Source organism: Oryzias latipes, chromosome 13 (assembly GCF_053564925.1).
Source record: "Oryzias latipes strain Hd-rR chromosome 13, Olatipes_Hd-rR_3.1".
Taxonomy (NCBI): domain Eukaryota; kingdom Metazoa; phylum Chordata; class Actinopteri; order Beloniformes; family Adrianichthyidae; genus Oryzias; species Oryzias latipes.
In genome coordinates, this window is record NC_136249.1 from 31651088 (window position 1) to 31664598 (window position 13511).

Sequence of the window (13511 nt, forward strand, 5' to 3'; positions counted from 1 at the left end):
TAAAGATCTTTGATCGTTTTAATTGTGCTAAAATAAGCCGTACATATCGGCACATAAGCAGATCTTTCAGCCCGTTTCAGTTGGAACCTTCCAGTCGAGCTGAAGGACATTTACAGCATTCTCAACAAAAATTGAGTTGTGCCGAGACCTCGGAGAGACTCCGACTTACTCTGGAAAGTGGTTTGAAAGTTGAACCCACACAGATTCTCAACACAAAAGTGAAAAAGTTCAGAAACGTTGTGTGCGATCAAAACAAAATATTTACTCTTATAACATGCTATCGTGCTAATATCTGTTGTGTTCAAGACTTAGAACTACAAGGCAGAACAGAACTAAATGAGTTGTCTGCAGCATAGCGCCCTCTGCTGGTACAGATTGAACTACGCAGTCGGGATTTTTCTGAACGAGGTTCAGCAGAAAGAACACTAAAAACTGACATACATTGAAGTTAAGACATGATTGGAGGATGTGGCATTTTTATGTGAAATTACTTCATGTACATTTACCTTGAAAGGAACCACAGCAGCAGATTTTCTTTAATGGCTTCTTCCTAAATCAAACCAGAGCTAAAGGCTTTTTCTAAAAAAGCTGCCGTTAAAGTTTTAGGTCAAATATCCATCTTCGATGTGCAGGTGTCAGTGTTGCTTTGCTGTTGGTTTTTAACATTTTCATGGAGGAGGAGGAGTTTTACACGCTGGAGGATCAAGCCTCAGCTGGATTGACACATCAAGTAAATGGAGTGTATTCTCCAAAGAGAAGGCTTAAAAAGTGGAATATGACGTATAAAACTAAAAAGACACAAGACACCGAGTAAATCTGCAAATTAGCTGCTAAAAAGTAAACGAGTGAAGAAATACTTTTAATGTAAACAGTAGATTTAAGACGATTATGAATTTATTGGTATATTTAAATGCTTATGTAAACCATTTTTTGTGTTTTCACTGATGGCCTCTGCAGGTTCCTGCTGAATAAATGCAGCTCCGAGTGAATATTTGCAGCCAGAGACGAAGGAGGCCATGTTGGTTTGGTAAAGGTTTTGGTGGCTCAGATGTTGGTCAGCACCGAGCTGGTCTCGATGGACAGAGTGACGGTACCGGGGAGGTCGTTGTCTTGGCGATCGCCCTTGTTCTTCAGGTGAAAGGTCTTCTGGAGCGTTCCCTCCTCGGCGGGCAGCGTCACTTTGCCCAGGAAGGAGTCCTTGAACACGTTGTGGTTGTAGATCTGAGACACGGAGAGAAGGATTAGTGCCACCAAACGTTTGCATGCAAACTCCAACGCGGGCAACCGCCACATTCGCCAGCAAACGCACAAACCTCAACGCTGATGGGCTGCTTGGATTTCTTCCTGTAGAACAAAGCCTTGGTGTCAAAGACGGGGCTGCAGGTGTTTTTGTGGACATCAGAGCGAACCTCCTGTCCTTCACAGCGAATGATCACGTACGGATCTGACACTTGGAGAAACACATGCACAGTTTTTATCCATTTTGAGCTACAAAGCGTAATCCATGGCTGCTAACATTAGATATTGCCAAAAATATTTAATAAACCATCAAATCTGGTGCTAATATTTTACTGTCTGCCTTCATACAAACAGAAAAGCAGCTGCTAAACCATAAGAAAATAGCAGCTGTTCTACAGATCCATGGCCCCGACCAGTTTAATGTCGGACAATATTTTCACCGACCGACCAACCTGTACGAGGCTGAATTTTTTATCTTTAAGCCTCTAGCAACCCTTCAGTTTTTACTGTAACATTTATCTTCATATTCTGTAGATTCAAATGTATTTGTACACTAGACTTTTAACCATTTAAGTGTGATATAGATTTTTTTCCTCAACCCATAACTGTTAAAGCAGAAGCTAAACAAAAAATCAGACATCAACTTCAGCTTCACCTGACTGTCATGGTCCGACAATTCAAAAGAAAGGTTCACTAAACTAATTTTTTCCCCTAAAAATAATCATAAACGAGCCACTTTATCAGCAGCATCCTGGCAACATTAAACAGTGGGTTGTTAAATATTCTGCATTATTATTATGGTCTGTGGGAAGAGCTGTCACAATATCCATATTTGGATAAAACTACCTCTGTCTGAGTCCTGTCCTGCCAGTCCGTTAGCCTGCTGCACGTAGACCTGAGTGACCAGCGACGGATACCCCCGCAGCCCAGACCAGCAGCTTCGGCGAGGCTCATCAAGAGTCAGCTCCCTAAGAAGAAGAAGAAGAAGAAGAAGACTCTTTACTCTGGTTCAGGACGTCATAAATGTCATTATTTAAGGTGGAAGTTTTTTTGAAGCAGAGGTTATCATCTTTGAAATAACTTACCGTCTGGGGAAAAGAATATAAGTAAAACAACTATTAAATAGAATTAAAATTGTGTAATATTTACAAATTTAAGGGGGCTTCTTTTGAACTATTGAGAACAAAGATGTAAAAACAACTTCAGACTGATTACTTTGCATTTCTTATAAATAAAGATTTGTGCATCCTGTCTTTGTCTGCCTTTATAACAACAATAAATGTTCTTAATGACTGTCATTGCTTTTGGATTTACAACCTGTTGATACAAATAAAATGTGAAACAACTGAAAACTAGTTCTGAACACTTATCTTTATCAAACCTGATGCAGTTTTTCAACCCTTAGGTAACCCTGTTCGAGAAGCAACAAGAAACAGCAGAAAGAGCCCCGCCACAATAAAATACTACAGTTTTATTTTCTGGAAATAAATAAACCTAGAAAAAAGTTTTTTTTTTTTTTTTTATTTACCTTCTTGTTTGCGTATAGTTCAAACGTTAAATCAGATCTCTCGATCAACACAATGACAGGTGAAGCTGATCTTCTGGTGGCTTTACCTGCAGTTTGAGGGAACGTCGGTGAAGATGCGCAGCAGAAATTCTCCCTCCAGGCCGGCTTCAAAGGTGGTGGGTACGATGACGTACCGCCCCTTTTTAAGGTCGATGCGCAGGAAGACGGCCCTGGAGTTGATGTAGATGCTGCCTCCAACTTTCTGCTGGGCCGCGTGCATTCGATAGACCCTGTTCAACTCCACCTGAACACCAGAACGTGAATCACTTTGCAGATAATCCCAGTTCATAGTAAGCATTATTTCTCTGAAATTTCTGTCAACGGCTCACTTTTTGTATGTCGAAGCCAATGGGCAGGTTTTCTCCTCGACCTTCCTTCAGCGTGGCTCTGCGGTCTTTCTGCTGTAAGCAGACCATTACCTCGTCCTCAGGTTTGGTCACGTCGAACACGTACTGAAACGCGTGAGAAAAAGACAAAAAGAGGCGTGACGTTAAGAGACTGACACTGAATCACTAAAACCTCGACATTGGAAATAAATAAAAGGCAATCAGAACCTGTGGATTCTGAAAGTGGGAGTGTTTGTTGTTGGAGCAGCCACCAGCTCGGTTGCGAAGCGGTTCGTCATGGCGCCGCCAGGAGCCACGGACGACCACCTCCTCCCAGGTTTTGTGGAGACTCAGGTAAGATGTGTTGATGAGACGACAGAGGATGAGGTCTGTGAAGTTAGTGAGGAAGTCATCAAACGTCATCCTGTGGGAGGCCAAAGAAACAGAAAAGATGGATCAGAAATCCGTCAAAAAACACTTTCTTTCTTACTTTGCTCACTAGGTGGCAGCACTGTCCTAAAACTCACCAGAACTCTCCATCGTCATCAACGGTGACGCCCATCTTCTCTCTTTCACTTTTGCTGACCTTCTTCCACTCTTCAGAGCTGCAAAACAAGCAGAGGGCTTTCACTAAACTCACTTCCAAGCATCCAGGCAGAGTAAAGTCATGAATAAAATAAGCAACAGATAATAGTGTGACGGTCAGGAAAAGGTCAAAGGTGGAGTCACAGCTGTTCTTTCAAATTATGACTCATTTTGTATGGGAAATAAACAGGATTTACAACGTTTTTGGCACAGCAAACCCTTTTTTTTTGTTGAGCTGTTCATTTGAAATGATTGATTTCTAAAGTAACAATTAGTCACTTTATTTGTAGCGCATATAGGTTTCTTTACCTGCTCGCTTTTACTGACATTTCATTCAGCGGTTTGTAGTCCTCATGCTCACCTGTCACTCCAGGGTCCATTCCACTCTTTCTGCCCCCAAGGATTCCTCATGCGGATCATGGATAGTTTGTCCGACTTGAAGAAGGCCAGCAGGCCGTGACCCAGCCTGACCCGCCGCACATCTGTCACAGCGTATGCATGGCCCTTCACCAAGCCACAGCCCAGCCGGGCCTCCATGTCTGCCGCACTGGTTGCCTGGAGAAGCACATCAGACGTGTGACTCCACAGCAAGCGAAAGCAATGACTCTGGTGCTGTGGGTTCGATTCCGTGGGATTCTCACCCGGATGGAGCAGCTGATGAGGCCTCCTCTGTTGTGCACTTTCAGGACTCTCTCAAACAGCTCGTCTCGCTTCTCGTCATCCTCTTTGTAGCCGTTCTGTATTAGATCTATCGGTTCGGAAACGCCGCCGGTGAAATCCACCAGAGCGTCGGCGGTGTTGCCTCCATCCAGAGCCTCGTAGCATCCAAACATCCTTGTAAAACGAAATTAAATAACCTTACATTCACTGTCAGAAAAAGTGTTTTATGAAGACGACTATTAAACTGACAGTACAGGTAAAATAACAATGTTGCTTCTAAATAGTAAATAAATATAAAACTCCAGTAAAATAGTCACATTAAGATTTTTAAAAAAAAAACCTATATTAAAGCCAAGTGAAAACTAATTCTTCTTAATAGCAATGACTTGGATCTATGAAGCATGTTTTTGGACTTATCAGTGAGATCAGCTACGTTTTTTGGTGCTAAACACAAAAGCAATGTTTTGAACTGATCCACACAGAACCAGTTTTTGAGGTTGAAAAAATTCTGAGTTCTAAACAAAGAAGAATCTTCTTTATCCCTTGTACTATCCTAGGCACATTAACATTGGGAGTTGGGTCATCTAGACCCACTAGACAGTGCTCTGTACCTTTTTTCTTCAATGATTTGTGATCTTCACTGGTGTCCATGGATTACATGAAATCTTTCCACCTTTATCCACCTTTGTCATGGTAGGAATAACACCTCAATGTAAGGGTGGGATCATCTAAGATAGCACAAGGGTTACAGGAACATAAATCTACAACTTGTGCTATTTAAGCTTCTCATAGTTGTAATGACTTCAGTTGGCCACTAGATGTCCTTCCTTTTTCTTATTTGCACTGAAACTATCATTTTTTTCAGCAAAACATCAAGTAAACACCTCGAATTTTCACAATGCCTCATTGACCCTGCACCAGCTTTGTTTGTTTTTTAATGTTCATGACTTTTTTAAATGTAGATCTATTTTTCAGTGTTTTTTATACATTTTTTGCATGTGCTTCTCTGCCAATGCAAACCTTGGATTTACCCCTGCTCTGCTAGAGAAAACAAGATTTTCTCCAATAAAATGTGAAAGTATAATATCTTATGAATGGAATTTTTTTTTCTTCTCATTCATAAATTCCACTACGACACACTGATGCTGAAACTTTTACTGTTGATGTACTAAAACAAATCTACAACTCAGAGCATCGCTAATGTGGACAGATGATAGCAAACAACAGTAGAAACAGAAATTAGAATATGAATCCTCTGCAACTCTGAATTTCTCTTCAGGAAGTGTCGTCGGAGGACGGACAGAGATTACAGGCCCGTGGCCCAACGGGGAAACTTGAGAAGGCGCCATAACACGCAGGAATAACGTACTTGGCGTAAGCCTTCTCCACCAGTGCGCTCCAGAACTCGTTGTGGTCGTTGGAGTGACCGTACAAGAGCTGTCCGCTCACTGTGGGAAGGAGGTCGTCGATCACCACATCCACCCACTCGCCAAACCGCCAGAAGCGGAAGTGGAAAATTCCAGCATAGGACTGTGGCTTTTCCTTGTCCCACTCCTGCTCCTTCCAGTCTGGAATCACCTGCAGGAACCAAAGGAAATACATTTTTAAAGAGAAGGCCCTGGTTCAAGTCCGGCCTGGGTTCTGTCCTTGCATGTTTTGGTTTCTTCCAACAGTCCAAAAACAGGCTTCTTAGATTAGTTGGTGTCTGCCCCAAGATGTGAGTGTGAGTGTGACAGACGGGCATCCTGACCACGGTGTACCCCACCTTCACCCGACAGTCGCTGGCTTCTAAAGATGGATAGATGAATTCAATATTCATGCCTTCATCAATAAAATACTCTTCCCTTTTAAAAGTCCACTCATTTCAATAGGAGATATTTTACATTCTAAGCTTGAATGAATAAAAACATCAGAGTTGAAGGTTTTACTGTCAAATAATTGTTAAATGCAATGCAGTACGAATAAAAGCTTTTCACTGACCAGCGGCACAGTGGTGGCGGGATATTGATTTCTGTGTGTTTGACCTAGATCAGGGGTCTGTAACTTTGAAAGCTAAAAGAGACATTTGGTCCAGTTTCTTACAGGCTAGAAGCCACACAGCCACACTTTATTGTTCAGAAAAACTCATGTTTCTGTGGCCAACAAACAATTCATCTCTAAAACTTTGCTTTTAAATATTTACAATAATTGAGTTATTGCAGCTTATAAATTTCTCTACAGCAATTTTAACTTTTTAAGTTAAAATTAAGTTCCTTTCAAAATAAAATACAGCCTGTGTCAAATCAGATTTTCCTGCTGCAGCAGATTTACATGAGTTATGAATGAAAGAGAAAGTAAGATTTGCTTTAAGGCAAGAATAAACAACTCTGACAATCAATTAAAATCCAAATCTGATCATCTTTTGATCTATTTTCAAAACTGTTCCGGTGGTCTTTTAATTATGATTATATCATTTTTAACCAAAATCCAAAAACCTTCGTCGTTTTCCAGGACGTTGTTTCTGCACAGCGGCAGGAGTTCATCAGAAATTCACCTCTGAGTTGTGGGCGGGACTGTTGGCGTGGAGTCAGCCCACCCCCATCCCATCATCCGTCTGTTTACACCCCTTCCCGCTAGCTTACAGCCCCTCACACCCCAGCCTAACAGTACCGATGCATCAAAAATGGCCAGCAGTTTTGGAGCTTTTCAGACGTTCAGGTTAGACCCAGATTCCAGCTCAGTCGAGGGAAACAAAGACGTACGTGGGTCTAGTCGTCTACAAGTAGATGCATGAGAAAGAGGCGGAGCAGGGCGTTTGTTGCCCTCCTGGCGTGTTTTCGATGTCACAAATAACCTCTTTTTCAAACGACATGTATTCGTCTGCTCCTGATTCACAACGATTTGAACAAGTAAATGTGCAGAAATGTAATTTTAAGATGAATTTTCTTTATATGACCATGAGAAATATATGATCATATACCATCATGGGAAAAATGCCATACTAACATGTTAAAAACACCATGATCATTGGAGAGAGTCTTCAAAAATGACAAAACTTAAATTATCTACCTATTCTGCCTTTTTTCTTTAAACCCAAAGAGCCACAATAGAAAGAGATAAAAGCTGCATGTGAATCTGAAGCTTCAGGCTGCAGACCCCTGACCTCCATGGAGCTTTAGATCTTTTCTTACTTTTTATGCTCTTCTTTACAATCAGGCTCTACCTTTGACTAGCTGTATTTATGGTGACCAGATTCAGCTGTAACCAGAGCAACATGTCCCAAAAACTTTTCCCCGACAGGAGCACTGAGGAGTCACCCCTTTTCTAAAGAGGGGAACTTAATCCATCCGAATCCTGTGCAACGTCTCTCCTGACAACGTCCCCGCTGGCGCACCGAGCAAACACAAACACACCCAATCTCGCTGACGTTAGGGTTCTAAATGAACTGATCCATTGAGCCAGAACTATCCGAGCTCCCAGAAGCCCACAGGAAACTCCCAGAGTTCCCTTCTGTACGTCATCGCTGCCTCCTGTTGCCTAGCACCCTCACACATCACCCACCTGTTTAACGCCTTCGAATAGGGGGAAAGACTTTTTCATTTGTCTTTCAGAAGTCTTTGAACCTTTTCCACAGTGTTTGAAGTCATTTACTTCGGACAAAAGCAGCACACTGGCTTTTTCCAAGAACGTTTAGTTTGTCCTTGAAGGCTTCAGCTCTCCCACACATTTCATGTTGCTATTTATTTATTTTTCTCTCACAAATCCTGTAGAAACAGCACAAACCGGACTGTAGAAAAAGATTTTCTACATGTAACGTCTATAATGTCTACATTGATGCTGCTGAAATAATTACAGTTCCCCCTCATATCTCCCTCAGACTGATCAATATGTCCCAACCAAGCTGCCCTGTGGGGCAGGAGGGGAGGTGAGGGGGGGAAACTGTGGACCAGTGTGAGAAAAAGTGTAGCGGAAACAGCTGGGAGGAGAAAAGAGCAAGCAAACTAACCAATGAGCAGGAGAGGGAGGGAGAGCTGGGGCAGCATTAGAAACTCCACCCCAGCTTCATCCACCCGCTCTTGAATGTTTCTGCTCTGCCAGCCTTTGCCCCGTTCCGTAACCCGGGATTACAGAGCCAGACGCGGGCATGGACAGAGCCGAGAGTCCCTCTGAGAAGCTGGTGCTGGAGTTTAAAGAGGACACTGCTCTCACGGAGGTGAGCTTCACGCTTGACACCACGACACGTCAGGTACAGAACGGTGACAAGTGGTGTAAAAAAATAAAAATAAAACTGCTATAGGGATAGAGAGATAAAATAAGCCCAGATTTATCATTTTCACAGATATTTGTTGGTAAAACAGATGAGATATAGAATATTTTATTAAATAGAAGATTTAATTTGTTTCTTTAAAAGACAAAAACACAACAATTTAAGAAATATAGAGAAACACAGGTTTCTTTTTTAAGTTGTTTCTGGTTCCGGGTGTTTTGGTTCTTTGGAAAATATGTCAGGCCTTTCTTTAGAACATTTGTTATAAATAGGATGAAGCTGACCCTAGTCTGGTAATCGATGGATCTGTTGACCAGCACTCGGAAAAATCATTCCTCCTCGTTCAGACAAATGGAGCCGCCTTGCAGCAAACACAGTGGAGGTCAGCGGCTCTTCAGTAACTTTGCATCTTTCTGTGCAGAAAAAATGAGAATGAGGTTTCTGAGGTCCATCTATCCAAGTTCTCCAACAGGGTTCATTAACAGAATGTGTTTTATCTTCGTTTGCATCTTATTTTTACATTTAGATAACGTTTCTTCAGCTTGATTTTATTTTTTTTGTCTATTTTTGGCTTTTCTTGGTTGTTGATGGCTGTAAAGTTGCTGATGTTTAATGCAGGGATCAATAGAACCCTCCTCTACTTACAGCCCAAACCCTACAGATGCAGCCTAAACATGTTCAAAGACCCTCTCCAAAGAAAATGCTTCTTTTGGTGTTTTTACCATGTTCTTGTTGCATTTCTCTGCTGATGGTCTTGTGTTAGAGCGTCCGCCCTGAGACTAGAAGGTCATGGGTTCAATTCCAGGCCGAGTCATACCAAAGACTTTAAAAATGGGACCTAAAAATTGTGTCCTAAATTTTTGTCGATTCTCGCTAAAAATGGTAATCAAAAGACCCCTGGGAACGCTTTAAAGTAGATCAATGAGATGGTTGGAGTCAGACTTTAAACAGAGAGCTGGATGATCCTCCGTTGACCATCATGGCATTTTTGTCTGCAGATGATGCGTCTTCGGGTGTCATCCCTGCAGCGGTCAGGGCAGAAGCGTCAGGACGGCGAGCGTCTGCTTCTCCCCCACGAGGCCGTGTACCGCCTGGACTTTGCCGTACAGGAGCTTGGCTTTTCCCGCTGGTACTTCTCGCTCTCCGGCCACGGCCGAGTCACCATCACCGGTATTTCCCAGCACTGGACCCCCGACCTGACCAACCTGATGACGCGCCAGCTGCTGGAACCCATCGGTACATTTTGGCGTAACGCAGAGGATCCAGAGGAATCGCCTCTCAAGTGTCTGGAGGCAGACATGCAGGAGTTTGGAGAGAGGATCGCAGAGCTGGCAAAGGTTAGGAAGGTCATGTACTTCCTGCTGGCCTTCAAGGACGGCGCCGAGGCAGCAAACCTCAGCTGCTCCATTGAGTTCATACCAGGAAAATGAACAAAAACCTTCAGCCAGCAGGCTCCTCTTAACTAATATAAAAGCGATTAAATGTTTTCTTCTCTTCCTAATGTTTTCCTTCAAACTTCTTAACAGGTCAACCTGGTTTTGTAAATGTGACTTTTTTTTTTTAACTACTACTATTGAAATTAAAAACTTCTATTAAAATTTAGGAAAACGCTTTATAAAAATAGACATGTTTTGAAGTTTTTATAATGCATTTAAACTAATCTCAGTACAAATATTTGACTAGAAAAATGAATACGGAAACAAAGACGAGTAAAACAGGTACTAACCTTCTGTATATTAGCAATCTGGTGCCATTTTTTAAACAAATGTTAAAGTGAAAATATTTTAAAAACATCCAAATTACTTCCTGAGACATTTTTAATTATGTATAATGATGACTTCTCCTTTTCTTTATTTGTTTTCTTGAAAAATACAAAGAAAAACAAAAAAGCCAAATAACTCAATAAATGCAAAATGAATTGTAACCTGACAGAACAGCTGAGCGGAGAAACGGCTGTCAAAGTGGTGGTGTGTTCAAATGACAAGGGTTAAAATAGGTTTTCTCAAACACAGAGGCACCTTAAAGGTCAGGTAAACCGGAAATCTGAACCAAAAACCAAATCCAAAGGAAATGAGTTTCAAAGGCTGCAAACTCTCACATTTGGCTTTTAAAAAGATCTGTGAAGCCAGAGGAGGTCAGGAAACGAGTCACTGCTGTGTTTGATAGATGAGGCATTCCCCAAAAATCAGGTAGTTTTGGTAAGTGACAAAGAAATAACAGATTTTGAAAAATGTCTATATAATTAGTAATTTAGAGGAAAAAGAAAAGAAAGAAGTTTGGTGATTTAGAGGGAAAAAACAGGAGCAGAAATAGAGATAAATGGGCAGAAATACAATTATGGATTTCTTGATTTCATTAAACAGGTGAAAGCCACAATTTCACCTATGTTGGATCAGAAGAACAATGTTAACACATTTTATTGGTCTGAGGTTTATGATGTGTCATGTATTACATTAGTTTTAGGAAAAATGCTCAATCAATCCAGTAAATGTGGTACGACGTTCGTTATCAGTGACAGGAGCCGTCCTAAGCAACACGGGTGGCTTGTCTGCTCCGCCTTTAGTTCTACAATAGATGCAATTCTCCTGCTTTAACATTACAAATGTCTTCACTGCAGAAATCTGAGTTATTCTGATTCTATGTTGTAGGATTTGAAGTGATTTCTCAAGTGATGTCCCAATAAAGTGTTACTACAAAATCAATCTTTGTTGCTTCATGGTTGTATTTGACCAGAACCTTACTTTAAAAGCTTATTACACTTAGTTTTATAGCTAATTTTAGTTATGACACACATTTATTACGATTGTTTTTGTCATCACATTCCCATGACATTTAAAAAAAAAAAAAAAAAGAGTATTAAGAATCTTCATTTGCATTTCTGTAACACATCAGAAAACATTTCCTTGCTTTGATTCAAACGGAGTTTGCAGCTCAGACATGACTGGTGTTTGTGTTGGAACCAGTGAGGCTGTTCGGACGACTGACAGCTCCACAGAGGCAATGACTACTGGAAAAAAGAGATCAGTTTCCACCTCGGCTAATGGCAAACTGAGGACTAAGGAAGACTTTTGGGATTAAGCAGCACAGGAAAAGCACAAAGGGGTGAGGGCGTGGCGCTCTTGTCCATGTTTCCTCTGTAGAATAGTCAGGTAAAGACTTTGTGACAGCAGACCAGTAAAAGGTTTATATTTAGATGCATCGTTTCCAGAGTTGGTCATAGTTTCCTCAGTGGATGTGTGTTGTTAGCATGGAGAAACAGTTCTTGTCTTGGATATTCCATCTGAGGTTTTCGGGGAAAAGCTTACTGAGGTTGAACACCTTTACCATGCTAATATTGTTTTCCATTATTCAGATTCTGTGTCTCAGATAAAAGTCTTCCTGCTTGGCTAAAAGATTCACTGCACACCGAGTCCGCTTTCCAGAACCTTATCCTCAAGTTTTCATGTAATTTGCCAAAGAAATTCAAGTTCAGAAAAGTTTCCCTCTTTAATATAAATCCAGCTGTGCATCAAACTCCAACAGAATAGATAACTGACAAGTTTCTGCAGGAAATACCTGCAACCCTGAATTTAACCAGCATGAACAGATCTCAAAGATGCAGACAGAGGAGTCTTCATAAGGTTTCCAGAACAGAACCAACGTTCTGGACAAACTTAAACAGTTTGCAGACCTGGAAACCAAACCATAACCACAGACCAGATAGTCAGGGGCATCTTTAGCTGCCCAACAAATTTGATTTTAATCAACAAAATATATTAACTTTGTAAAATACGCTATGTGCCAACTTTACAATCCAAGATTTATCATCAGCATAACCTGCTTTGTTACTCATCCATATTCTTTCCATTTGTGCGAAATCTAAGTTGAATAAAAATAAACAGAAAGGCAAATACATAACAAAGATGTTAATGTAATAGAACTCTTTCATTTTAGGGATGATCAAGCATGTGCCAGCGATTCAAACAGGTTGACAGTGGGTTTTGTTGTGGACACTACTGCCACCTTGTGGATGAAATGCGCAAAAGCTGCAGGGCTGTTTTTACACAATGACTTACAGCCACTGAAGAGATGTTTCATAAATGAGTCATTTGAAGCAAAACTCTGCTGAAAAACTGCATTCAAGGCAATATTCTGGCTTCTTCTCATTGGAGGTCAAAACGCTACAGCAACACGAACACACCCGTCCCTAAAGCCTGCAGAGCAGACGCACCCACGTGTGCAAATACATCAGGCCTGTGGTGAACTTAATGACGGTGACTCAGTAAAGCGTTCTTCAGCTCCACACTGAAAAATTTTATCTCAGGAAAACACCCTGCAGGACAACTGACTGCCATCAGTGAGTCACTTTAGCTTTAGTGTCATTAAACACAACTTATTTATTAGGGGCAAAAGTTTGCACAACTCTACTTATTTGGATATCAAGCTTTCAGACTTTAGAAATCCTGATTTAAAAATTGCTTCAGCAGACACACTGAACCCAAAGCTTGACCTAAATTCATTTCATTTATTAGCTTCAACCGTAAATGGATCAAAACTGTGTTTCATCCCCTGTAAGGACCACAGGTCCCACCAACCTCTGCAATAATGAGGGAAAACTCCCTGCTAAGGAACTGATTCTGCAACCCACTTTAGAAATACTAGATTTTTTGGGTATCTTCATACTTTATACTGTATTTTTTTCTCCTATAATGCTTGCATTAGCAAAGAACTGACATTGTAAAAGTAGAATTGCTCAATGTGCCCCTCTGATCGCCTTTTGATCTATTGTAAAAGTGCTCCAGGTGGTCTTTTAATTATAGATTATGCAGTTTTTCACCTAAATTCAAAAACCTGTTTCATTTTATAGGATGCAGAGCGGCTGTAGTTGATTTGAAATTCATCCTCTGAG

The 13511-nt window shown here is 41.1% G+C and overlaps 2 protein-coding genes across 2 annotated transcripts in view; one reads left to right on the forward strand and one right to left on the reverse strand.

Annotated features, from left to right (window-relative positions):
• Positions 1-13511, reverse strand: part of LOC101166153 (calpain-5) — a 22958-nt gene continuing 9447 nt past the window's right edge. Inside the window, exons 4-13 of the mRNA XM_004075259.5 lie at positions 5747-5955; positions 4359-4551; positions 4079-4272; positions 3660-3737; positions 3361-3556; positions 3136-3258; positions 2854-3050; positions 2086-2207; positions 1314-1450; positions 1-1221 (exon numbers count right to left, since the gene is read on the reverse strand). Of these exons, the coding sequence (XP_004075307.1) occupies positions 1045-1221; positions 1314-1450; positions 2086-2207; positions 2854-3050; positions 3136-3258; positions 3361-3556; positions 3660-3737; positions 4079-4272; positions 4359-4551; positions 5747-5955 (1626 nt within the window). The 3' untranslated portion in view covers positions 1-1044. The remainder of the gene's footprint in view (positions 1222-1313; positions 1451-2085; positions 2208-2853; positions 3051-3135; positions 3259-3360; positions 3557-3659; positions 3738-4078; positions 4273-4358; positions 4552-5746; positions 5956-13511) is intronic.
• On the forward strand, positions 8391-11325 carry ompa (olfactory marker protein a). Its single transcript, XM_004075260.5, has 2 exons — positions 8391-8569; positions 9622-11325. Exons 1-2 carry the CDS (start codon positions 8501-8503, stop codon positions 10051-10053), a joined length of 501 nt encoding a protein of 166 aa, XP_004075308.1. The 5' UTR covers positions 8391-8500; the 3' UTR covers positions 10054-11325.

Excerpts from the sequence above, each read along its gene's own strand:
- ompa (XM_004075260.5), top strand. The coding sequence starts at position 8,501 with ATGGACAGAGCCGAGAGTCCCTCTGAGAAGCTGGTGCTGGAGTTTAAA. Across the intron at positions 8,570-9,621 it reads AGGACACTGCTCTCACGGAG|ATGATGCGTCTTCGGGTGTC; the intron begins GTGAGCTTCACG and ends TTTTGTCTGCAG.